This window comes from Plectropomus leopardus, chromosome 18 (assembly GCF_026936395.1).
Source record: "Plectropomus leopardus strain MGB_pleo_1.0 chromosome 18, ASM2693639v1, whole genome shotgun sequence".
Taxonomy (NCBI): Eukaryota; Metazoa; Chordata; class Actinopteri; order Perciformes; family Serranidae; genus Plectropomus; species Plectropomus leopardus.
This window is the reverse complement of record NC_142193.1, coordinates 19,466,370-19,493,713: the sequence shown is the minus strand read 5'-3', so window position 1 is coordinate 19,493,713 and position 27,344 is coordinate 19,466,370. Positions and strand designations below refer to the sequence as shown.

Sequence of the window (27,344 nt, the reverse complement as noted above, 5' to 3'; positions counted from 1 at the left end):
TTTAATGTGAAATTGCTTTATTTATTTATTGAGTTGTTTGTTTGTTTGTTTGTTTTACTGTTTTAAATCACTGAGTCCATTTGTTTTGGTGAGGAAAAGACCTCTGTGGATAATTCAGCTCCTGGTAAAAACCTCCTGGACAATGAATGCTAAAATAAAGTTTCAGCTGGCTAAAATCTTCACTCACTAAATCCTACACACCAGTGGTGCATCTCTACCTTCTTTACCTACATTTATACTAAAACACCATCCTTGAGACACAATGCGAACAAATTATGAATTCAGTGAACAATTTCATAAGCAGAAATATATTTATTGTTGAAAACATAAATATATAAATTATGATTATTGCTGTCCTTATCCAATGGAAGCCCAGAAGAAAAGTAATAAAGGCTTTGTGAAAGCGTTGGCATTTTCTTTAATCAAAATGTGGTCCCTGGATTACTGAGAGCGCCATCTTAAGTTGGTGTAAGTGTGAACAGTGATGAAATATGAGCCTTATAAATATAGCACCGGTCAACTGATGGTCAATTCACAGGTGTGTGTGTGTGTGTGTGTGTGTATGTGTGTGTTTGTGTTTTGCCATGTTTTAATCTAACTTTTCTCATTTGATTTCACCTGACTCACTTCACAGTGTCACAGTGATTCACTCTTTCGCCTTTGACTTCCTCATTTGAACACAGGCGGCAAGACGGTTGTTGTTTTTGCTCTGCGTTGGCCTGGTTACACATTCATCACTGTGTTACAGGAACTGGTAAGGAAGTAATTGTTTGTTCCATCGGGGGCACGGGTTCAGGCTAGCGCTGTACTGTTTTCAGGCCTCCTCGTAGCACTCATCATCATCTGTCCTGATGGTATGCGGCTGCATAAGGTGTGTGGACCTTCACAGGGGTGGAGTGAACAGAGATTTGTTCTCCTGTCAACAGACGAGTAGAGCCTGGCCAAACAAGGAGCCCATTCATGCACTTGTCGATTTGCTTTGCTCGCTCATTCACTGTTTAAAGTGGACTTTGCTCTTTGCAGGCACAACATGTGTGCTTGTGAGGCAGAGTGGGCAGGCATCTTCCTTATCAATGTTGCAAGTGATATAGTTGAAAAAGCCTCACGTAGGAGAGAAATCACGTTGTGTGTTATTGGCATGAAGACACATTGACGTGCTGTTTGCATGTTTTTGTGAAATGCCACTTGTTAACTGTTGGCAATGCTTGTCATGGCCACAGAATAAACTACACCATAGCAACTCACTTTTCTCTCTGCACCCCCTGCCCACATTTTTGCATCTTTTCCAATGGATTAAATACAGACATTCAACCACAACAACAGAAATAAACATAATTCCTGCTTGGATATAAGTAAGCTTAATATATTTCATAACAAAAATAAAGCATCTTCCTGTACTGACTCTCACAAATCCTCCTTGCACACATATATCCAAACCATATACAAGACTTGACATCATTCAGATATACTGTAATATAATAAGAAACATCAATAACATTGACTAAAAAAAAAAAAAAAATTGAGATTGTGATTCTGATGGTAACAAAGAACCGAACCACACAGAACTCTCGCATGTCTCCAAGATCGTTAGAACATCCTTTTTTGTTGTTTCTTTTGTACTGGAAGAGACAAAAAGCAAACGTCCACACATATAAATAGTTTGTAAGTAGCGGCGCATCTTCCTTTTCAAATCAAACTGTACATAGCAAGTGGGCAAAGTCACAGACCACCAGAGGTCTCAGAGAAGATTTCCTCTTTACTCAGAGCAAACATCCAAAAGCTCAAAATGTTTGATACTCCATAGTCTTTTGACAAAAAAAAAATCATATCTCCATTTGTCTCTCTCTCTCTCTGTCTTTCCATTGCTTTTCCTATATCTCTCTTTCTTCCTGTGTATGCAAGAGTCATTTAAACAGGGCAGGGCACTTTTATGTTGCCCAGCTGGAGGTCGTCCACCGCTGTTTCGGAGTCTAAGCACCAGATTCCCACGAAAGCTTGATCCAGCTGTTTCATAGCTGTTTCTGTTGTGCATCTTGTTCAAACAAAGTCTGTCAAAATGTTCAACACAAATCCCTTTCATCATCTCCCTTCGGCCTCTTTCCGCCCTGCCCGAGCTCTACAGCATCTTATTCCTCTTAATCGGCAGCAGGGTGTAGTTGTCTGGGTGGGTGGCGCACCACAGAGGAAGTCATCATCACTGGTTACTGTTTTGAAAAAAGCACCTTTGGCATCTTATTTATTGTTGTCTGTCTTTTTTTTTTTGTAAGTCTCTCATCTTAAGAGAAAAGTCTTTTTAAAAGAATGAAGGTGGCATGGCAGTGGGGAGGAGGACAGAGCAGGTCTCCTGTTGGTGGCATCCTCTATTTCGGTCCCTCCCACGCTGAAGTCCCTTGTTCTGATTGGTCTCACCTCACGTCCACTGGGGGAGAGGTAAAGAGCTGAGATTAATATCTCAATTTTTACAACACAACAAACAGGTGACATAATGAAAAGAAAGAAAAAATAGATTCTCGCTTTTTTCCCCAATTGCATAAATTTCTCCATGCATTTCAAAAAAGCTGACACAACACACACAAGACCCAAAATGATCTGAATCATGTTTCTCCAGATTTTAAACACAGTAATCAGACCATCACTGTGTCCAGTTTAAATATATGTGTTATTGTGTGCGTAAAAGACAAGGAGCTGGGCATTACAACTTTTGTTGTACATTATTTTACAAGAAAAAAAGGGTTTCTTTTCGATAAGAATAAACATCAGTCCCTCCAGAATTTTGTCGGCTGCTTTGGGGGATTGCTGCAACCCTAAATGCCTGATTCCATGGCAGCTCATTAAAAAAAATGCAATACATTTTGCAATGTTTATAGGTATTTTTTTTCAATTAAATTGCAGAGGCAAAGGAAAAATGCAAAAATAGTTGTTAATACTTGCTGTGTCCGATTTGGAGCGTATTATTACGAGCAATTAGTGTCTCCCACAGAACTGGAATTTATTTGTGATGGTTGTGGGATAGTAACAGCAGATCACCATAGATCTGCCAATGCCTGTGGACACAATGCTGAGGCAACATCCCTGGGAGAGGCTCTTGTCCTGGTCTCTGACATTTATCAGGAGCTAAAGCAGCATAACATGATCGGATCACTACTCGTTATATTTTGCGGCTTGGGAAGAAGCCCCACAACAGCGGTTAACATTGGACACTGAGCAAAATGGCTCGACTCTGTCGCTAGAGCTGTTGAAAACCATTGGGTAACTTCAGCTTTGTGATGCTAACAGTTTGCCCTGTCACTGTGTGTCTTTGACGCTGTCCCAGGCACAGTCATCTTGTGATAAACAGAGACAGAGGGGCAGAGTGAATCAATACACTGCACGAAACTCTACATCAAAATGATGTAGTTAATAAGTTAAATTTGAAGTAGGATTGCGGTGATTGGACAAAATTGCAAGGTTGCACAGAATTCACAGGGGCTGGATGAATTTGCATTAATTGATTTTGATCTCAACATCACAAAATCCTGAATGGACTGAAATATTACAGATGACAAGATAATGAGGTGATTTAAGGGTGCCTTTTGAGCAGTGAAACAAACAGTGACACACAGTGGATGTACCACAACCAAAATAGTGCACACAACCACACACATGCACAGCACTGTGACACAAAGTGGTTATATGTGGTGTGCATGCTCAGCAGGCCACAAAATCAGCATGCAGCATCGGGGCACAGAGCATGGTACTCCTTGGCCCTCCCTCTCCTCACAATGATTGGCTGTGATGTGATTGGTGATGGTGATTGGCAGGCCCTCCTCGTACCCTGATTGCAGTGCCAAAAGGTAAGAGGACGCTGCAGTGCTAAAGTCCTACCTGTTCCCTTCACAGCTCTCCAGTGGACTTTGGGTAATGAATGCAACTTTATTATGTTGCCAATAAATCCTTGCTGCGCCTTAGCTTTTTAGGCTTCCTTTTTTTACCTTTAGCCCTATGGTGGCCTGAAAACACAAAGTTGGGGAGAGGGTGGATAGGGAGGAGGGTTAAAAGCAAGAAGCAGGGTTTATGATATAGAGAGAGGCACAACAGCCCTGGGACAGAAGCAGAGAGTGCAAAGATATGACACACTATAAATACTTGAGATGCTTTATCAGCACACATCACAGCGCTTATCTACTCCTGGGGAGAGAAAGGCTTCAGATCAAGGCAGTGGCGCATTTACCTGCTGTCATGCCAAGCAGCCTTTGGACACCCTCCCTTAACACACATACACTTTCTCACACACACACACACACACACACACACAGACGTCTTCATTCAAGACACAAAGCTTTACAGTTTTGCGATAGCAGGCCACCTCACAGGTGTGTCTGGAAGCACTCATAGAAAAAGGTCATCTAGTTCAAAGCCAAAGAGCCAGACAGACACAGCATGATGATGCAGGATGACGTAGGGATGAGAGTGGGCCGTCAAACTCAGCCTCGGGGTGATTTCTCTGCAAAAAGGCAACGCTGGGACACAACATAACAATGATTTGTAACAACTTTGAGGGTCACATTTACCTGTTTCTGCATCTGATTGCTCCACCACATGATGTTGTGACGTGCACACGCACTCAAGGTGGTCTTCTAACCGCACAAAGACCTCTTTCAGCTTGGGTCTCCTCCTCACGTACTCCACCTTTGCCACCTGAAGAGAGGAAGAGAAAAAATGGTTAGCCAGCTCCAGCGCATCATCACTCTTTGCCATACGCATGTGTCGTCAATGAATGTGCACACTCTATGCCCTAACATCAAGAGGCGTAGCGCTGTGACTGATGACTCTTTCATAAACGACTCGTTTAAAAAAAAAACCGTCAGCCATCGCTTTGCCCCGCCGTGTTTGAAGTGTGACGGCAGCATTCCTCAGAGGCTAAAGCATTGGGTTCCGCTCGCTGTGTGCTCTATGGGCTGTTGATCAGGTGTGTAAATACTGAATGGAGTGTATGACCCTGTCCAAGCAAGCTCAAACAATGGGAGAGGAGAGATGGAAGGTGGGGGGGTATACACCCTAAGGCCCAGGGAAGGTTTACCCTGGCAGGAGAAGAGAGTTTGGAAGATCCCCCCACTGCTCCAGGCCTGTAGCATCCACATCCAGACAGACTCACACCTAAACTCCCTCGCCTTGTTCTGACATGTATGCTGGTTTTAAACCACATTAATACTTCTTCATGAGATCCGGAGAATGTTGCTTAACGTGCATGCAAGAAATACACCGTATATCATTGATACTAAACTTGTGGCCCGTGGGCTAAATCTGGCCCCCAATAGGATGCTGGGTGACCCCCCAACCATTTTCCAATTCACAATAAAAATAAAGTGATTGACACTTGGAATTGTTTTTTCGTACTTCCAGTATACAAAATGTACCAGAGCGCATAAAACAGAATCAAAATAGAGCTTGGTTCCTTAAAAAAAGTGCTAGTGGAGTGCAGGATCCCCTGCACTGCCGACAGAGGTCCTAGCTAAGCCCCTAATGTCCTCAAATCCTACAAACATACTAAATTCTGAAAAAAAATCCTAAATTCTGAGAAATGTCCTAAAATCCGAGAAATGTTCCAAAATCCGAGAAACATCTCAAAATCCGAGAAAAGTCTTCAAATTAGAAAGTGTCTTAAAATCCAAGAAACATGTATGAGGCTGCTAAGACTGGCCCCTAGCCTCCTGTCATTCTACAAAAGTGGCCCCAAAACAAAGCTAGTTGAGTATCTCTGCTTTGCATTGTCCAATCTAAGCAGTAGGACCACAGAAAGAAGCTCTCCCAATCTAACACAAAAGCAATGCAGGAATTCCTATCGTTCAGTCCAGCTAACACCCTCTCAGTTTAACACAACAGCTCTGACCTCCACTTCCCACCCAACAGCTAGTAATGAAAAGGACCAATCCTCGGAGGGTTATGAATAGGCTATGTTGATTAAAGCTTAGATGAAAGCTGAATAGAGAAGGTTGCGTGGAGGTTATGATGATCTTGTTGTGTAACTCAGGGGAGGTGGCCACATGCTTTTCCCTCTCTGATGTGAGTGCCAAGGGCAGGTAACCTTCCCATCCACCACCAAGGGCCCCGGGGCCACATGGAAACAATATCCCCCCGCTTCACCCATCTTCCTGGTCACTGCACGAGAGAGGATATTGGCCGACAATCTCCCAGCGTTCTCTAGTGTTATGAACAACACGCCTTTGCAGTCAGCATGAGGCTCACACACGCACAGAAAAACGATGAGAGGCTTTCTTCCTCTGTCCTGCCGTGGCACAACGCCAAGGCTGGCTCTCGGTGGCGAATTAGTCATGCAGACAAACGAACATACCAATCCATGTCTGATAAAACAAAGCATAATGTTGACATTCGCACAGCTCGTGTCAGTGCTGTAACGATGACTGGAGGGTCGTCTGGGGAGGCTAGAATTGAAATCAGGGGACCGGCGGTTTCACCAGGCGCTCCTTTGTAACAGTTTCTTTCCGTGGATAGATGAGAGAGGGAGTGAAAAGAGGGTAAGCAAGCAGAGGAGGTATGCAGTGAGCAAACAGAAGACAATGGTGTCTGGGTTGTTGTTATCGGAGAGAGAGAGAGGGCCGCAGCGGGGAAGAACTGAGAGCAGGAAGGTGGACCATCACTCTCATTAGGGAACGCAAGGGTGTGTGTGCAAACAGAGGGGAGTTATTTAAGGAAGAGGGAGGAGGGACTGACCGTGATCATGACTAGCATTCGATGACATTCATCTGTTACCTATTAACATTTAGTTTCTGGGTTACTTATTTGGGGAACTATATTACACTCACAGGGTAGGAGAAGTTAGCAAAGGTATATTTTGTTATTCACCAAAAGTGCAGATGGCATCACAGAATGGCCTAAAACTGACACAAAGCCACTGTTCATATTTACAGAGATACTTAATTTTCCACCAGCTTTGTTTCAAAACAGTGTGATTAGTGTGTGTAAATGAACTGTGGTAAACTCCCCTCCTAATCGAGCCAGTGCCCAGATATCCCTCCTAACTTAATTACTTTATTCTATTTATGGATTCCCTCATTCCACTAAACTCCTTGTCATATCTTTATTTTTTTATTTATGTGTCTACACAGTACTGTGTGTGTACAAAGGAAGTTGTTAAAACAAATTGCCCCGGCGGGATTAATCATGTCTGAATCTGAATCTCTTCCCTCTTCAGCGAAACTCTGCAAACTGATGCAAAACAGTACTATCGCTGGCTCTCAGAGTTGTTGCTTGAACTACAGGCTGTACTTCTGCATTTTCTTATTGCCCGCCACCAACCGCAGACTCAAAGACCATAGAGGTGCATCAAGAGACAAACCTCCTATTACTGCACTGCCCAATTCTCATCTAAAATGTTTGGTGCCATGTTTGGCTGTAATAGCAAGAGCTTTGTGAACAGGAAGCGGGCGCCATACTGCTTCCTCTAAAATGGCCAAAACAACCAGAAGCAAACAGCGAGCAGTGCTGATCAAATATAACCCAAGATTTTAATACAGCGTTCTATATTTCTCAACCCTAATGGTATATCAAACATGTTTTAGCTTACTGTTTCACTGTACTAAATTTTCGTGTGGGTTGCCAGCCATTGTTTCAAACAGATGGGGACACATTACGCCACCCACTAGCGGGAGTAATTATTGGTCTGGTGTGGCGCAGTCCATTCTGGTGGTTTTTGGTTCTCTACCTTTTGAGCAAAACCATCATTTTCCTCTGTTTTCTCTGGTCATATAGCACCTATTCCAAAAGTTTTTGCATCTTTCTACTGCATAGACATCCTAGTTTTGCTAAAGGGCCGTCTTTCCAACACTGAAATACTTCTGATTTTATTTTTTTTATTTATATGAAAATGTGGGTGTATGTATGTATATGTACGTATGTATGCGTGTGTTTGTATGAGTATATATATGTATTTATATACACATATCTCATACGCATCTTATAGGTTTTAAATGTTAGTACTCTTGCATGTAAAGCACTTTGAGCTGCATTTTATGTATGAAAGGTACTATACAAATAAAGATTACTATTATTATTATTATTATTACTATTCTTTAATCAAACTATCTGACTGAGAGATGAAACATGCAGCTGTCTCTGTGGACGGTTCTGGTGTCTCCAGTTACGGGAATCTCTGAGCCGAGGGGACTTCAGAAGCCAAAGAGTCAGCAATGTCTTACACTTACTACTGAGGCTGATCCTAATGACAAACACACACACACACACACACACACACACACACACACACACACACACACAAACTCCTCTGGCCAAACAAACAGCTATTGACAGACGGATAAAGCGATGGGCCCCCTTGATGAGAGGCCCAGCAGTAGGCTTGTCTCCCTGCCCCTCACACAGCAGGGTAAAAAACACTCCCTGCAGGATACACACAAAAGCACACTTTCATATTTGTCTGTGAATGTGTATAACTGTGCTATAATACCGCTCTGCCCACTTTGTCAACACTCTCTCTTTCTATCTCGTTTCCTGTTTCTTGTGTTAACCCCACAGGGATGCCGGCCTTTGCTCTTACAATTTTTCCACGTCCATATTTAATTCTCCATTTTTAGCCACTTCTTCGCAGCACAAAGAACACCGGCTTCCTATCCGGCGCAGAGTCAATGACTTCCCACATAAAACATACATCAGAAAGAGACCCCCATGCTATGACGAGGGGCCCCACACTCTCTTTGTATAAATCAAACCACTCTAAACTCCCTAGAAATCCGGGGCCCTGAGAAAGAGTCCCCCCGAGCGGCTGTGTAATGATATCCGATCCAGAGGGTTGGGGTGAGGCAGGGGGCTCTGGGAAGTGCACCCCCTCGGTTTGTCCTCAGTGTCTCTGTGTGGAGCCGATTGTCCCGGTTGGACTAATTGGGAAATCCCTGAGCACGAAGCACTGATGAGAGCATGATGGAGGGGAAAGTTTTACTCTGGCTTTCCAAGGAAAACACAACCAGGGTTGTGGATGTGCACTGCGGGCCGTCGTGTACTGGACCAGTGACAGAATCGAGCAAAAATAAATAAGAATGCATGTGTGTTTGGAGAATGGATGGATGCGAAGAGGCTGAACAGGGTAGCGATTCATCTATCAGGAGGGAGATGCTCAGACAAAAAGCTCTTGTTGAGATGCTACAACTGTGAGCAAGTGGAGGAAAAGTGGGGAGAGTTTGGGGAAGGAGGAAAGAAAGGCAAAATGATCTGCAGACAGAGTGTGAGCAAACCGCAGAAGATGCCTACTGAACACTGGACGGGGGGAGCAGAGACAACCTGCTGCTGCCCTCTGCTTCAACCCCCAACAACACAGGCACACATACACACACACCCACACGGGTTTAACCCTTTGAAACCTGAGCCAATTTGTTTAATTTCTGTCAAAAACACAGGAAGAAGTTACTGATTACAAAAGGGTTAAAAAAATAAATATATATAGAGAGAGATTTAAAAATGTTTATAATATATATATATATATAATTATAATTAATTGTAATAGTTTACTTCACGATTTTATAAAAACGATTAGTAATTTAAAAAAAAAAAATCTGTCTTTCTTAAAACTAATTTTCAGGTCACTATGTCACTTGTCCTAATTTCTTGCAATCTCTTGCCAAGATGCTTTTGGCTTTTTTAGTAATGTTTTAAAATGAAATAAAACCAATTTGCTCAGGTTTCAAAGCTTTAAATGCATGTGAAAGACGTCTGAGTGCAGCACAAGAAAACTGATGTCGTACCATGTTGCAGAGGGTTTTCAGGGGTTATCAAAGGCAGTGTGTGGAGAAGAGGGGAAGCAAGGGGAGCATTTATCACATCACTCACGGGCCTGCAATGCCAAAAAGGCACTTCATTGAACACCGCTCTCTTTCCACTTCTCTTTCTCACACGTTAATGTATCACTGGATGTGAATATCTATCTGCGCCTGACCACATCAAGTGATTCCCTTCCCCTGAGACCAAAAGAGTCATTGTGCAGTGTTAGATATGTCCAAAAGATGTGTAATCTTTCCATTTATTTTTCTGTCTGTTTTTACAGAACAGCTGCAGATGAGAAAGCCATTACACAGTGAATTTCAAAGAGTAAATCAGACTTTAATAATAGAGAGCAAAAATTATACAATAAAAGGGAAAGACTGGCAGAGAGGTAAAATTAGAGAGTGGGAGATGTTGCAGGAACCAGACAGAAAGAGCAACGAGGGAGTGAACAACTATTTCACATAACAGACAATCAGACTCTGAGCAGAGAGGAGAGGTGGAGGGGGAGGATGAAGTCAGAGGGGAAGAGCGAAGGGGAGGACAGGAGAGGAGGAGTATAGGAAAATAACAGAAATGAAGTAAAATATGATTAAAATACGGCTGCTACTTTTCCCGCTAGGGCTGATGCATTCCAGCCGGTGCGGCAGTAGCCAAACTCTGCGGCTTCTGGCTTGGTCGTAACGCTCCCATGGTCTCTGACCCGCCCCGCCAACCCCCGCCGTGCACACACGCATTTATCCACACACACACAAACTCCTTCACCCTTCTTCATCTAGTAGAAGAGCTGAGTGAATCAAAGGGAAAATAATTCACAGCTGCAAAGGACTTCAAACAGGGGGGCCCCTCATTCCCATCGAACCCCCTCCTCACGTAATCCACAGGACCCCTCAGACGATCATAAATCATGCTCACTGTATCACCGTCACACTGTCTTTTATTTATGAAACACCCCGTAAGTCAGGGTCGCACACAACCACAGGGCTACAGCTACTGCTTCCCCCAACACTCGGATCTGACCCACTGTCGCTGAGGTAACTGTCAGTGTGTGTGTGTGCGTGTGTGAGTGTGATGGGGTCGGGGCCAGGGCCAGTGCACAGAGATGTGTGGACCCCCACACTCAGCACTGTGGCTATATCCGCCTGGCCTCTGTCAGCCTCCGCTTTGATCCAGCAGCCGTCAACACTTCATTACTCTGCGGCCCGTCTTCCTCTTGCTGCCGCTTCACACAAATGGCCTTGTCCCTGCGCTGCGGTGGGCGAGTTTACGTAGCATAACATAGAGCACTCTCTCTCACTCACACACACACACACACAAACAATCTCCTCGGGTTTACACAGATGTGTGTCGACGACCCCCTCTGACCTCTGCCAAAATACTTATACAAATGCTTCAAGGAACATCAAAAGTTTCCAGCTACTGAACCAAATCAAATGAGAGAAACTGAGCTTTATAATTTGCAAATTATGCCATTCAGATCAAAGCTCCTTATTCAGTCAATGAAAAGTGTTAGCTCTCATGTTTGGTTTCTATTTTTGTTAATTGGGTTCATTTAGAATATTTGAAAATTGAAATACCATTTACAGCACAAATACTGTAATTTTGCCATTTTTTACTTTGTGGGATTCAAGGGTATAATTAGCAGCTCATTTATGCTTTCTCTCTATTTTTCTTTTCGCTTTCCTTTATGTCAGTCACTTTCTGGGCTGTCCTTGACACAAGAGGAGAATACCATTGATTGTCAACTGTGTATTCATTTGGAGGACAACACAAGAAAACTGGAAATATTTCACTGGATGGTCTTTTCATAAAACTGGGCTGTCTAGAAAGATGCAAACACTTGTGAAATTGGTGCTACATGACCGGAGAAAACAGAGGAAACAAGCTATGGCATTCGCTTTTGCTCAAGATGCAGAAAACCTACAACTACCAGAATGCACTTTGCCGCACCAGAGCAATAAATGCTTCCACTGCTGGGTGATGTAATGCAAGCTTGGCTACTTCTCCATAGGAAATAACATAGCAGCTGGCAGACGATCTCATTTTACAGCTAAACAGCGCACTAAAATATGTTTCCAAAGACATTTTAGCCAAGAAAAGGTCATTACAGTAACAGAATCTTGTATCATGTTTTATCAGTGTTGCTTCATTTTACCATTTGATCTCAGTTTCTTCAGCCCCTGTTTTAACAGTAATGGAAACAGAATGGCGCTCATTTTCTGTTCACAAAGTCTCATATTACAGCCAAACAGTACACAAAATCTCTATGTTTCTAAAGACATTTTAGACAAGAAATAGGCACTGCAGTTACATAATCTTGGTTTATATGTGATCAGCACTGCCTACTTTTAACATTTGATTTAGTCTGAATTTGAGTAAGAGAGAGAGAGAGAGAGTGGCAGTTCTCTCTCTCTCAATCCGTTTCTCGACTCTTTATCTGTGGTAGCATTCATATAAAAATATGGAGGTTAAATCTGTACCTCAAGCACCAGCCTTTGAGGTTGCTAAAATTTCCGTTAGGAGATGAGCCGGGAGATCTGAGTTTTGATAAGAATAGGGAAGTTTACCAAAGTTCATTTACACACACTACCCACATTGTTATGATGCAAAGCTGGTTTGATAGTTGGCAGCGTATCCTATTTATTGGATCTTCTTGATTATCTTACTGGTACACAAATGAAATTACAGATATCACATGAGGTCATTTATGTATCTGCTCATGTGGGTTTGTGAACAAGGAGATGGAAAATAGAGAACTTAGAGACCAAATGCACTGCAGAAGCCTCGGGAGTTAATGAGTGAGAGGATGAGTGACAGCTCCATTCTTCTGCCTGTGTCATGGGCTGTTTATTCAGCCCCATAGGAAGAACAAACAGAGAGGCATTTTGATTCACACACACAGACTCATACACATTCAGATGCACAAAGACTAATGTGCAAAAGAACACACATGCATGTCAAGATTGCTGCCTCTCTATCCCAGACACACCTTGTAAACTAGTCTCTTCAGTTCTGACTGTCCAAAATCACCAGTTGTTTTATGAGCAAGTTCGTCCAGCAAGCCTTGGAGCCAAAAGCATTGAGAAAACCATCAGAAATACTGGACACAGCTGCAGCTGTCGGCAGACAGAGAGGAAGATTTGAGGAGGAATACAAGAGAAGGAGGCAGATGACAAAAGGAGAGAGCATGAGAAATTAACAATCTTGAGAAAATCTGTCTTGTGCCATGAAAACACTGCTGATATACTAATTCTCAGGTGTGGATTCGTGTCACAGGACTTGGACTTGAGTCAGACTCACAAATTGATTACTTTAGACTTGGATGTTACACCAATGACTCATGACATGATATCAGGAAATTCAAATTATCGGTTGGAGATCCCTCAATTGACAAAGATTAACTTAAGTAGAAGTCATTTTTTGTTTCGTTTTGATTTGATTTCTTGCATGTGCTTTTGAGTGTATCCTATGTCTTGGGACGTTTTGGTCCTCATATTTTGATGACTTCTACATTATTCTTTAGTACAGAGAGTGTGGACATGTAAAACATTCTCCGTTTTTGTGAATTTAATATTGGCTACACTTTTTTGAGAGCACATTCTGACTTGTTTCAGACTTGAAACTCAAAGTTTAGGATCTGAGACTCAGATGTGACTTGCAAAACAATTGTTTGGTCCCACCTCTGCTAATTCTGCTGTTTTCTCATGTCAATTCATGTCATATATAAATTGTAATACTAAGACACAAAAAAGGCAAATGGCCAAAATGTTCTGCTTGCTTTCTGTGATAAAACACCAAAATGAAAAGAAAAGAAATGTGGAGGAATCACTTCGATGGAAAAGAAGGGGCAGAGCCAAAATACTGGGATTGGGGGGAGTGAATGTGGTGTCATCGAGAGTGCAAAAGGAGGTGGGATAAGGGTGAAGGAGGAGTTAAAGTAATGCTGGGATGATAGAGTCTGAATACATAAAAACTCATTAAGAATTTGCCTTTCTCCTGTCTGTTTCCTGTCTGTTTTTTCTTCCATCTCTGTTTCTCTCACTAATCCCTTTTATGATCATTGAACCTGCTCTTAATGGCTCTTATCTTTACACTGTTCTCATTTACTGTCTTGTTTCAGTGCCATGGCATGCAGGAAACACAAAAACAATATGAATGTACCGTGTGCATAAAGCTATAGAGATGCTATGACAGTAATGGGCCAAAGTGCAAAAGAAGTTCAAGAGAAAGCAAAAATATAAAACGAGGGGAGACCAAGAGAGAAAGTGACTTTAGGATCTACCCCTTCTCCTCCCTCTGGCTAGTCCTATTTAAAGTTGCATTTTTTATAACCCTGCCACTGAACAGGACAGGCTTGTACAGTACAGGGCCTGCTCAGACTCGTTTTCCTTTTTTTTTTGGGTCCATAGCATGAAAAAGGAAAGACGGAGAGAAACAGAAGAAGGGGAATAAATAAATAAAGGTGCACTGGACAAATGCATAGTGGCATGAGATGGAAAGAAACACAGCGAGTGTGTTCTTTTCCCATCCTTGGCCAGCAGAAGGAAAACAAGTCAGGCACAGGGTAGACGGGCAACATTTTTAGCTTTCTAATAAACGGAGGGAGAAGCATAAACTGAACCCCTATTCAGACGAACTGCTGAGAGGACAGGCAGAAAAAAAAAAAACTTGGCATGAGACAATGTTTCTCACACACAATGTGGTGAATGTCTCCTGACCGGAGCGAGCCCTGACGAATGACCTTTCCAGGGATACGACGCCTTCGGTCCCCCTCGCCTGCGGGTTTAACCACATGGAAAAACGCCCCCCCTCCCCAGTCAAATCCTGCCCACCACGCCTGAAGGTCCATCTCCGCTCTGTGTGCTCATTTTGTCCTCAATGTCATCAGGGGGACACGGACAAAGTTGCATAGACATTCCAGGAATAGATGAATCTAGCCTTATAGTGTCTTGTCCGCCATCGGTGTCTCTCCATCCCGTCCTCGTAGCTGTGATCACAGACAGAGCCCCTATTGAGGCACTGACTGTCTGGAGGACCAGCGAGACAGACAAGCTTGCATGCAGACAGACACACGGGGTTGTGGTGTATATCAGAGCTCTCAAAACACTGTGACTCAGCATCTCTGACCATAAACCCTGTGCCCTGGATGCAGTGCCCTGTGCCCTACAATGGACGTCTTGTCAGTACAGCCTCACTGTCTCTACTCTGCAATTAAAAGCCGTGACACACCAAGATGATATCAGAAAAGCAGCAATTAAAGCCCCATGCTACATCACCCTCACGTCACCGTGTCTCGGCCAAAAAATTGCAAGTGACAGCCAACAAGCATGTCTATTCTGCACCTGCATGAAAGGAGATACCCCATCATATCAGTAGACGTCTGTAATAGTCATTTAAATTAGGAAACCAGTAGACTGCCATGACACCAATTAGCCCATTAGCACATTAACTACACAACACAGTATCGAAAGAACAAAGCAAAAATAATCTCATCTAATATAACAAGTTTGTTTCAACCTCACTCCCTCCTAACTTTAGCTTTTTGTTAACATTCCTCCTTTCCCTTGCTCTTCTCATGTGGCGAGCTGAACGCCTAATCAGAGTGATTTCATTCACTGACTGGCTCCATGGCTGATATGGGAAAGAAGGTAATGAGCAACTTGGTAGGAAATGTTACACAAATTGCAAGACATTAATGTAATTAAAAATTATTTTTTAAAAAGCCAAGGGAAAATGTCTAGGGAAATAAAAAGAAAAAAGCTAGGGAAAAACTATATTCAAAGTTAATTATCATAATTACAAAATTACATTATTAGTTAATTTGTCCTTACAATGTTTAAACTTTTTAAAAGTTGTACTCCACAGTAAAAGTACTTGATGAGGGTCAACAGTACAGGATACACCGTGGCGCCAAGGGCCGCAGGCGATCGATATCGCCCAACGTGAGCAGACAGCCAACCATCAGCTTGGAGTGTCACGGGCTTTAAAGAGGAGAATGCTGAAATCTCCCTGACCTGTGCCAGTGTGCCAAGGGGAAGGAGGCAGGCAGCGCTGGTATTTATTTTATTACTCCTCTGGTCTATTGAGGCAGCATCTTTAAAATCCCTGCATGATGTCTGAGAGCTCATGGCCGGGCAACATCACAATGATTAAAGAGACAACAGAGTCCAAAGAGAAACACAAACACAGTCAGAGTGTTCCAGGCTATCCTGTTTATCCCCCGGTTGTCTCTGACAGAACAGAGCACATAACTCCCATACCTCTGAACGGAGCCATGCACCAGCTAGTGTAAATACAGCAGAAATACGACTCAGCTCCAGCCACGGTGTCTCCTCTGATCCTGAACAGAAGGACATGTTTTCAAGCTGCCGATGCCAAAGAGCCTCTGAGAACAGTGCAACCCCCTTCAATCCCTCTCTCTGCCTCTTTGTCACCTCATCTCCTCCAGGCTTCCAGAAAAGACAAAGGGCCAAACAAACAGAGAGCAGAGGAATGGCTGCGCAGTAGCCGGTGACACTCAGGACATTCTCAAGGCACAGGAAGCTGTTTCTCTCCCTCTCTCTCTCTGTCTGTCTTATATCTGGCAGCAGCATCCCTCCCTGTTCAAGCCTTCAACAGATGTCCTGGCTGAAGGTGCCAACAACCCTCCTTCCCTGTCCTCTGTCTCCTCTCCTTCTCTTCCTCCCTCCCGCTGTCCTGGCACAGCCGCCCTGGCCTCTCGCCAAACATGGGATAGAGTGGTGAGGAGAGAGGGTGGTGATCGGCTGTAATGGAAGGAGAGAAGGTGGGGGGCAGCGGAGGTGAGGTGGCCACTATTTGGGTACAAGCCAAGAAGGCTCAGAGGAGAGGGGAACACTGAAATGAAGCAAGGGCATACGTTTGAATAGAGATGGTAGAGACATGTCCCTACCATTATTTTTACACTGGCAGAATTGTCCCCATCAATATTTGAGCAAACTGTTTGCATTATCTTAAGTTTAACAGTATTTTGCACAAAAATGTGGAACAGATCACATCTCGTATTGCGTCAGTAAGGGACAGCGCATTTTATGTTTCAATACGGGATGATGATGGAGCTCTTTCGTTGTTCTACCTCAAATGCAGAGCAGCACACAGCTGCTTCAACTTCCAAAAAAAAGTCCCAAACGGGGTCATTTGTCTGTTTGTCAAAATGTTATAACTTATAACAAGGTTTGAAAAGAGGGACGAAAGGATTGTGATGAAAGGCAGGTTAACCAAACCCTTCCTCTCGTATGATTTACTTACCTGTTAAGAGGGAAAGTAGCAGAGGTTTGTTAGCGGAAGTGGGCGTGTTAGCGGAAGTGGGCGTGTTTGCGGAGTAAATGAGCTGATTAAGATATCGTGTTTGGAGTGACTGTAAGAAGTGTGACTTTTCTGCGAGGCAACAGTAGGGATGTGTGCATTAGTCTTACCTTAACGGTGCGGTGGTGCTTGCGGGAAGGGTGGCAGCGCATGTTGCTTGTGTTGCAGCAGCCCGTGCAGCGCTTCACCTCCACACAGGGCGGCCATATCAGGAAGTTGGCAGATGTGGGATCCACCTGGCTCCTGGGGATCTCGTAGATCACCGTTCGCGTCTTACACACCGCCGGGACCGCCTCCTCTACTGCAACAAAAAAAAAAAAAAAACAGGAGGGAAGAAGTCCAGTTAATGCGTTTGGTCTGCATGAGTGTTCGGTGACACATTTTCCAAGCGGCGCGTGCTGATGTATTGTAGTAATTCCCTCCCAGCTGCATTCATGCATTCCTTCACTGCTCATTATTTGATGACTCACTTGATGTGGGAGCTGTTCGTCTTACCTCAGATCACACCCAACTTTGTTTAAGGCTGTTAAGAAGACAAGCCATCCAAAAAGCTGATCTCATATCAGCTAAGGAGCTTTGGGATCAAGTCGGTGAGACAGAAAAGAGACTGCTCCTTTGTTCAGAGCCCTCACTGGGGTTAATGCAGCGTGACTAGACCAGAAAACCTTTATGTCCACGGGTGGGAAATCTAATAATGGCCTTTGACCCTGTGTGCTATAGTAAAAAGAGGAAGGCGGTAAGCATTCATTTTAGATTTAATGCTCTGACAGGCACTTTAACCTAAAGATGTGACACAGAGTTTACAGTAAGATACCACAAGGTCGTAAAGAGGATATGTGCTTGCACAGAACGTGAGGGCTTTTTGTGGACAGCTGCCAAAATGATACACTGTATCATACACTTATGATATGCCACACATACGTGGAATACAAGCAGCCATTTCACCCAGCGCTGGTTTAAATGCTGCCGACAGGGATGTGCAGCCAGTCTTAACACACACATCATGCACTACATGGTATTCTCCACGCCTCGATCAGATATCGTACCGCGTGGCATTTTATGAAGAAATCTGACTGAGAGCCCAGGCGAGCTGCAACCTGAGCCCTGAATGCCTGGAATTTCCACGCTCAAGGATATATTTCTCTCCTGACGCGCGTGTCTTAGATCTGCAAGCCTCCGGCCAATTAAAAGGCTTCATGTCAGACGTCCTCGTCAACCTCACACACTAGTCTCGTTTCTCATGATTCCTTGATTGCCATAAATACTGGGTAGACGTCTTCATTAGGGTTCCTTTTATCCACAAAAAAGCCATATAAATGCCACTAACTATTAGCTTTGTTTGAAATTAGTGTAAAGTGATCGGGGGGGGGGGGTTAACATAGAGGTTATTTTTTAGGACATTGTGATGCTGTAGCAAGTTGTGCCAAGTTGTGATGTATATGGTGCCAAATGTAATCATGATGCAACCTCTGAGCTGCACAGTGAAGCACACAGTTTAGGTCTTACCAATGCTCCTCTTGCGTCGGCTGTGGAGCTGGGAGCTCTTCAGGTCATTGTAGTAACCATGATGATGGGAGTAGTTCTTATGGTGGTTGTGGTGCTTGTGGTGTTTGGGCTCCTCGATGACATTGTTTCCCGTACCTCGTCAAAACAGAAGGCAGCCACGTTAATGATGTCACACACAGAGAGGAAACAAACACAAAAAGCTTATTTAACCAATAAGCTATGAGTCTGTTGATTGCGGCTGCAGCTTTAACAGTGTTGACTGCGGCAGGCGGCTTCCTAGACCTAACCAGAAGGTTACTGATGTTTTATATTTCCTCCGTCCACAACTAACAATGTGTTGGTTAGTCACACAACCATAATGAGATGGCAACTTTCTACTGGCTTCTTGTGCTGTATGTAACACATGCCTGAAGGGTTTAGGGTTCCCCTCAATGTGCTGGCTGGCAGGGGCGACTGCAGATGATGTCACAAACTGAGGTAAACAGTCCAGAGTGCACATGGCACAGGCCGCATATCACACAGACCTCTGTGTAATTGCAAGCTTTGTGTGTCACCTCAACTCACTCATTTGGCTTAACTTTCCCAGCAGGAATAAAGTATCTAGACGCAGGTGAGTCAGCACGCTGCTTCGAAAACAACCAGACACACAGCAGGCTAAAGTGGTCATTTGACAGCTGGTACTCTGCCGCCATTATCCCTGTTCCTAATTAGTGGTTTCGTGTCTCTCATTTACCTGAAAATGTTTGCTTTTTCAATCATTTGGCAGCCTGGAAAAGTACATGTTTTGTTATGCTGCAGTGGTAGCTCCTTAAGACTCCCTAACCCCAGTCTAATATAGCTAGCTCAGCTTATTCACAGTCATGGTCATCTGATAAAGCTTGCTTGTTTTGGTCCCCACCCAGAATATGAGCTGGATTACAGAAGAGTGCCAGAGCAGCTATAAAGCGATAAAGCTTGTTCACAGGATACTGCCCTTTCCCAAAGTGCACAGAGTGCTTGCTAAGTGGGTGGGTCTACCTGTGTGTAGGTACAGCATACCCACCCACTTGGCTGACATAGTCCTACACCTGTACACTTAACATAAAGACACACTACACAAACTCCTCTTATTATCCTCCATAACATGCTAAAACCCAATGTACACGAGCACAACAAAGCTTAGCCACGGGCAAACACATTCCACTCATGCAGCTCCTTTGTGCTCTGACCGGAGTCATCTGAAGGGATTTCCTCTACCTATACATGATCTACCTCTGGGGTTGGTTGTTTATTTGCTTTTGGATGCCTTCTTTTTCCAGGTCTGCCCCTCAGTGAGAGTGGAGGGAATTTCCTTCTAGCACGTCTAGCAGTCAGTCAGACAGACAGTGACCCAGAACCAAAGGTTCACGGAAAGTAAGTGTTGACTGCAGCTGAGATCTGGAATTAAAGGAAGACTTCAACCCCCCCACTCAACCCCCAAAATATCCATTTGTATAGCAATAAAAGTAGTAAGTAAAAGTAGGGCTGTACCTACCTACTGTAGTCAGAATTATGTCAGTTGAAACAGATTTGGCAGATCTATATGGATATTCGACAATTTTTTTTTTCATATAAAGTTTTAAACTTTGAATGGGGTTCAGAGGGACGTTCAGTGTGACAGTGGGATTCATGTTATATAGTAAACAAGCTCAGAGAGAAAACAATGTTATCAAAGAGCCATACAATGCAAAGTGTCTCTTCCTCTGTGCAGCAGCATCGTGTACACAACTCTGTGTATCTGACTATCATGAAAGTAAAATGCATTCACTCCACAGCAAAATTTGGGGACCAAAACGTCATTGGAAGCACACTGCACAACACACTGACTGGCAAAAAAACCCCAAAACAACTTCTCAACTCAAAGCAATAGAAGTTGACTGTGGGCTCTCCTACTGATGATTTAAATCTCTAACTTCCTGATCGAGGCAGTTATAGACCAGCAGCTCCCATGTTAAGCACAGTAAAATTACAGTTTTGTTAATGGGACCCCTTTGACTTCAATTCATCAAGAATTTTCTGCGTTTTTGAATTTTTCATTCACTGTGGCAGCATTTGAGAAAAACTTTTCCTTCATGAAAGAAAAACAGAGTGAGTTAGTGATATACAAATGATAGTTTATGGGTGAAATATTGCTTCAAAGGGCTAAACTATCAGTCTGTTAGGCCAGCATACAGACACACATACCGTATGTGTCGCAAACTCTCCATATATGTGCAAACACGCACCTACACTGTCTGCACTGTCAGGTGAACTCATTGTGACAGCTGGTTGGTTTTTTTCTTCCTGACAACCTTTTAACACTGCAGGTCACTAACTGAACTCCCACTGTGCCTCCTCTCGCACCACCACACCTATCCCTCTATTCATCTCCCTCTGTCAGGAGAGGACGGGAGTGAGGGAGGGCATCACACCAGTGACCACCCGGAGACAGTTTGTGTCAGAGCTGACAGGAGAAAGGGAGGGAGGACATAAAGAAGTCCTTTATGGACAGCAGAGTCCTTTTCTAAGCACAATAAAGGGCCTTTCTGTTGGTGTTTTCTTTAGGAGAGAAGGCAATCAGAGTGATCAGGCAGGAGGAGAAATAGGCAAGAGTGAGAGGTTTGCTCGTCTGTTGGTTCCAGGTGACTAAGAAACAATAACACGCCCGGAGCGCCGTCAAACTGAGGCAAGAGAAAATAGGACAGGAGACAGTCTCCCGCCATGAATCAGGCTTTCATGACCCGCAAATTACTCCCTCCATTAGCTGAGGACCTCGGCTCCCTCCTTTTACTCCTCCTCTCTTTTCTTTTTTCTTCTACTTTTAGAATAAACCTTTCAATAAGTGTTTCTTCATTGTCAACAGTGACATGGCTGAGTTGATGAAGTTTTAATTTAGGTCATATTTGCAAAAGGTGCTCCTGCTGGGCGTGACAGGAGGTTACAAGCACAATAACTTTGTTTTTGAGGCACTGTAGGTTCACAGGAAGTGCTGCCAACTGTACCAGAGGTAAACACTCTGCCAACTTGTTGGAAACAAAGTAGATTGCACAACAACTTGCAGCCTTTCTGAGTAAAGTATAGCAAAAATACAACCTCCAGAATCCTCCCGCTCCCTTCTCCACCTCTCCCCCATGCCAAGAGTCAGGTTCCCTTTTCTGTCAAAGTCCTTCACCGAGAGAGATAAGAGCAGGCAGGCCGGGGGGCCGCCTAAGGAGAGAGACGGGGTTAGAGAGGAGGAAAAGCACAGAGAGGAGCACCTCAGGGGCCAGACAGCCATCTGCAGACTCAAGCGGGGTCATCTCATCTGTCAGTCATACCTGAAGACACTAGAGCTGTACCTGACCCAGAATTATGTAAGTCAATTCAGATTTGGCTGTTAAATACGAATATTTGACAGTACGTTTTGTTTTCCATAGTTCAAAGTTTGACCGGGCTTCATCAGTTTGAACGCAGCGTTGATGTAATACAGTAAACAAGCTAACTGTGCTAAAGACGGGTCGTACGTGTGCAACATTTTTTGCAGGCATTAGATATCAAACAAAAGCCAGAGACTGTATTGTATTAAGTTGCTTTGAGCTGTAAATTCACCACTTGTAAGCAGAAGGTGTCTCCTCTCTCCTCCGCTGCGCCACCCCCTGCATGTCTGCAGCTCCCTGTACCAAAGAGTAGTGTGAGAGTCAAGAGCGCTCACTCCACACTAAAATGTGGGCACAAAAACTGCCCCAGAGGTACACGGCATAGAAAAAGAGAAAATGACTGCTCGAAATCTCAGTTGACTGCAGATTCCGACTGATGATTCGAATCTCCGACTTTCAAGGGGCTGCCCTAGAAGCCACCACCCTTGTATTCACATAGACATGCACTAAATGAAACACACAGCCACACGTTAAAGCTCTGCAGGCCTTCCCAGTGATCCTGACGCATTTATGTCCTTAAAGGTTGAATTATAAAGTCACCCTTCAAGTGACAGAGATCTGAGATATCAACAAAATAACTTGTGATTTCCTGGCTGTGACCTTCACAACACAACATGTCAGAACTTTCAGGTGCACCTCGTAAAGGTCTTTCCTTTCTCCTTCTCTGGTCGAGGTGCTATGCTATGTACAGTTCAGCCTATACTGGTAGCTTTACTGTCCTGGCCATCTGCAACAAAAGCTCTGAAAATACCCCTCTGGCTGGCGTCAAAGGTCTTTTAATGGGCTGGCTCGGGCTGCTGAGCTGGCCGTCAGACAGATTTATGTCCTCGTAATAATAATCAGCCTACTACAGTTACCCCACGAAACATTCCTCTGTTTGAAGAAAGACATGTTAATTCAATTATAAACACCTCTTCTCATGCTAGAGGAACTCCAGGGATCTATTCTGGGCTCAGCATAAAGTGGTGCTGTTCTGGAGAGCAGATTGGTTTGATTGTGAATTAATAATTTAAACACACTAATTATGTGAGGCTGTAATGTGTCCTAATTGATATGTCCATCAAAAAAACAATGGCGTGGCTGCACAGAAGAATATTCTCTGCTTCTAATGTTGCCTTGCTGAATTTAAGTTTCGGGGCTACTAATGAGCTATGACCACTGAGGTAGCTGACATTATTTACTGTTAAAGCAAATTCAGTAATTACCTATTTCCATCAACAAATCTTTCGGGGGAGAGCCCTGAATATGATATATGGCCGCAGCCTGTGTAAATAGAGGCTCATGTGAAGGCAAACAGCTTCTTCCAGTGCACCCCTGTAACTCAATCTAAGACGGCCAGAGACAGACTGGACCCCCACCACAGAAGAAGCAGCACCTCCACGAACCTGACGACGCCTGCCTGACCTGTGAGCCGCTGTCTCTGTTTACAGGGTGACATATGTGGCAGTCTAGTTGCTGTAAAGTCAGTTTATTGCAGCAGCTGAAGGAATATTTGCAAAAAAATGCCTGCCAGTGAAAGTCCACCTTTGTCACATGTGTACAGTAGACGTACCTATCAAGGTTTTGTCACACACGCTGGGGCTGCACTTGGCAGATCCCTCCTGTACAATGTTGTAGTCATGTGCATGTCTTTGGAGCTTGATGTCATAACTTCATTGATGTCTAAATGCAGTTATCAGAGTGAGCCAAACTATTCTTCTGTGTAGTAGTAGGAGTATCTGTACTATCTGTACTACTTGAGGTTATATAAATTCTGTCAATTTTCACTTTTACCCCATTACATTTTCTCCTAAGCATTCTAGTTACATACTAAAAAGAGAGGGAAGTTGTAAAAGTATCTTATTTTTCATCAAATGTAATGCAGGCTCCATTTTTAAGGTGGTGTACGTTACACACAAAAACATGTCAAAATTCTCAGAATTATGTGAAGTACTTACTTGTACTTTTACTTTCAACAGGCTACTTAAGTACACTTAACATCATAATACTATTATACATATGCATATTACCTTTGATTACAGTAACTATCAGATACTGATCAGATATTTTGTACAAGACTTTTACTCAAGTAATATTCTGATAGGTGACTTTAACATCTATGAAAGTCATTTTCTGGTCAAATATCTGTACTTGTACTCAAGCGTGGCTTTCAGGTACCTCAGCCACCTGTGCCTGCAGGAAAGGCAAAATCTCTATCTGATTTAATCAAACCCAACTGACATCAGATGACTTATGTCCAAAGATGTAGTTGTCCTTTCAGCATTTAAAGGGGAGGCATTTAGTTGCATCAAACACTTAATTTCCTGCATTATGGTGACATTTTTATGCACTAATTTGTGCCTTGTCTGAGTAATTTATGGTGTAGATGTCTGTAATTTTGTCTTAATAAAAACTTGCTGCTACTTTCATGTTTTTATTTGAAAGGATAAATGCACATGTTTTAAATATGAATATAACAGCTGTTAGCCACAAGCGGATTCATGCATGATGACTGCATATTACCAGTGATTCCTGTGATTACTTGATATGCAGAATTCATCTATTCATCCAGGACCACAAGGGCTTAAAGGGGAACTATGTCTTCTTACAAAGTTCACACATGGTATTCCTATGGTCTAAGACAGACTACAAATATTAGTTCACACGAAAACTCACTCCCAAAAGCTATAACTCAAGTTTCCAATGTCATTGTGTATAAAGTCTGGAGCTACTCCATAGACTATGATTGGGAAAAAGGTTGTAGATGACACAGAGAGCGTCCAGGGTAACTGTTCAGAGTATACAGGTATATTTTCTAACAGAGAAAAATGCAATAAAAATAAAGTTTATCTAGGTATAAAAGAAGAAAGAAAACAAACTCATTTGTTGTCTATGGAGCAGCTGCAGACTTTATACTTGACAACATCACAAGTTTAAGACTCTGCTTTCTGGCTTTGAGGAAGAGTTGCTCATGTTCACAAATACTGATTAAACTGTCTTTGACCATGGAAACAACACAATGGAATTCTTCATTTTGGTGGTGGCCCCTTTAAGGCCTCCCAGACATGATTATTTTAGATTATGACCTTTGTATACATTTATGGCATATTTATTTGGCTTGTTCCTTAAGCCAGCACACACACATACATGGAAAGTCCCCAGGTAAATAAGAAAAATAGGCTGTATTTAAAAGTGATTCCACATTGGAGCAAAATTCTACAGCTAATAAAAGCATACCTACATATTATGTAATTGTGGCAGTTTTTAGGACTACCCTTTACTAAGTGTTGTCACATCAATAATAGCACAATCACGTAAGAACAATGCTTAGGGCATCAGGATTAAAAGTGTAACTCGGGTTTGTGGATAAAAGTATCAAGAGGCAGAATTTACCTACGGAGTCAATGTCCAATAGCCGCTGGAGGTCGCTGATGCTGTGGATTTCACTGTGGGACAGTCTGTCTATCAGCTCCTGGGGAAACTCCACTTCCTTTAGGGGAGGAGGGGGGCAACAAAAACAAACAAGAGATGAAGGTTAGAGATGTGTCGGGTCAGTGGCAAAACGTGTGTGTAATTGTTTGTCTGTATGAGCAAACGTGTTGGGTTTACACAACCACCAGGAAGATCACTTCTAGAACAATTTTGCAACTATGTGCCAACTACAACTAGCAGATTACTCCCCTCACGCAAGGAGAAGGGGGTTGCGCCGAACCTCCTTTAGAAATTATGCAATTTGGGAAGAATATACTTTTGCAAGGAAATCAAGCCAAATGACTGGAATATAATATATAATGTACTTTTCACTAGGATATTCTGGTAAATTCGGCAACCAGATGAGTTAAGACTAAGCACTATTCACTGTAAATTAAACCAAAACCTTTACCTTGCATGCAGGACAGTGATTGTGGGGAATCTTTAAAAAATGAAAATAAGATAATATAGCATCTGCTTTGAGTATTAACTGGATGCCGAATTGATAAATCGACGCCAATGAGCTCCAAAACAGCATCAATAATTGTTGTACCAATCCCGTTCCCGTGCGTAAAGGCGAAACAACAATAAACTGTCTGTTTTCTTAAGGAGTTCGGGGCTTTATTACCATGGATCGGCAGCTCGCCACAGTGTGCACTTGTTGCGGTCTTGCCAGCACCTCAAGTTGAGCAAACCGTGCAGCCTTACAGGAACAGTGGCTATTTATATCGCCCGGAGCGGTTCCCATGAAAGCGCTTAGACCAACCAAAACGTTTGCCCACTTGGCTCAGGCTACAAACAAATTCGGCACAAAAGCCAAAAATAACTGCGTCCAAGTGCAGATGCGATGTTGGTTCTCAAAAGCGCGTATAGTCACTGACCCTCATGGTAACTGGAGCTCATATGTCGTTTGTTCACTCTGGAATATGAATTCATATAATCACACCTCGTATAATACCATCTTAAACTACTCGCTTTATTATGTTAGACAAGGTCAGTTATTGACTGGTTTAAATGACGAATTTATTTCAAATCCGCAAGTTCATAATGTTGTTCTAAAGGCTTTAAATAAAACTTATTGATCTTTTCTTTCTCCGGGCATCAAGTTGTGTTGGAGAACTGCGCGCTCTGTGGGAACTTTGCACCCTCGCAGGAATGAAACCCCGCACCACTGCGTGTGACATGGTACCAGAGGGACACAGATTGTCCGTCCTGCGTGGTAACTTTACCTCAGAGGTGGCCAGCAGCAGGTACGTCGTCCACAGCAGGAAGTAACAAAGTGCGGCTCTCATTTCCCTTTAATTTCGATTTAACCCCGAACAAGAAAAAGGTGCTGTTCTGTAGGAGCCGCAGAATCGCTCCTGGCCCCGCAGGATCCACAACCATCCCCTCGGGGAGAGAAACCGGAGTGTCAGAGCTGCACAGCGGGCTCAGTCAGACTACGTGCTGCACTTGCTTCTCAACTGTGAAAAGCTGAAGAGGCTGTTAGTGGACTTATTCACATCGGACTGCGTCCTCTTGAACAAGATCTGCGTGTCGGCTCGGCATAGCTCCTCAGGCGCAAGTGGGACAATCCCAAGAGACGAGTCTGAAGCGCATTGCACTTGTCCTTCACCCTCTCAACCAACAGGCTTCAAACCTCACCTCAGAAATATATATATATATATATATATAAAGAAGCGCAGCTGTCAGAATTAAACAAAATTACGACTTTTTTGTATGTATATTTAATAGCCCTAGAAGAATATAATCCAAACGTGCAGATCCTCTTGGAAAATCACAGGGGAGAAAGTTGTCCGTGTTGTGCTGATCCAGAGTCTGTCTTACAGCAGTCTGCACAGGTCCTTGACTGTGTGGGACTCTGGAGTGAATGGAGTCAGAGCGCCT

At 43.4% G+C, this 27,344-nt stretch overlaps 1 protein-coding gene across 2 annotated transcripts; it reads right to left on the bottom strand.

Moving 5' to 3' along the window:
* On the bottom strand, positions 1 to 27,344 carry LOC121957233 (platelet-derived growth factor subunit A). Of its 2 annotated transcripts, XM_088069137.1 has the most exons (7): positions 26,687 to 27,344; positions 25,380 to 25,476; positions 18,595 to 18,729; positions 17,199 to 17,389; positions 4,551 to 4,677; positions 3,865 to 3,989; positions 1 to 2,419 (listed from the first exon to the last, which is right to left on the bottom strand). In XM_088069137.1, exons 1-6 carry the CDS (start codon positions 26,747 to 26,749, stop codon positions 3,916 to 3,918), a joined length of 687 nt encoding a protein of 228 aa, XP_087925263.1. In that variant the 5' UTR covers positions 26,750 to 27,344; the 3' UTR covers positions 1 to 2,419; positions 3,865 to 3,915. The 2 variants fall into 2 exon arrangements, with proteins under 2 accessions (XP_087925263.1, XP_042361705.1); XM_042505771.2 differs by lacking the exon at positions 3,865 to 3,989.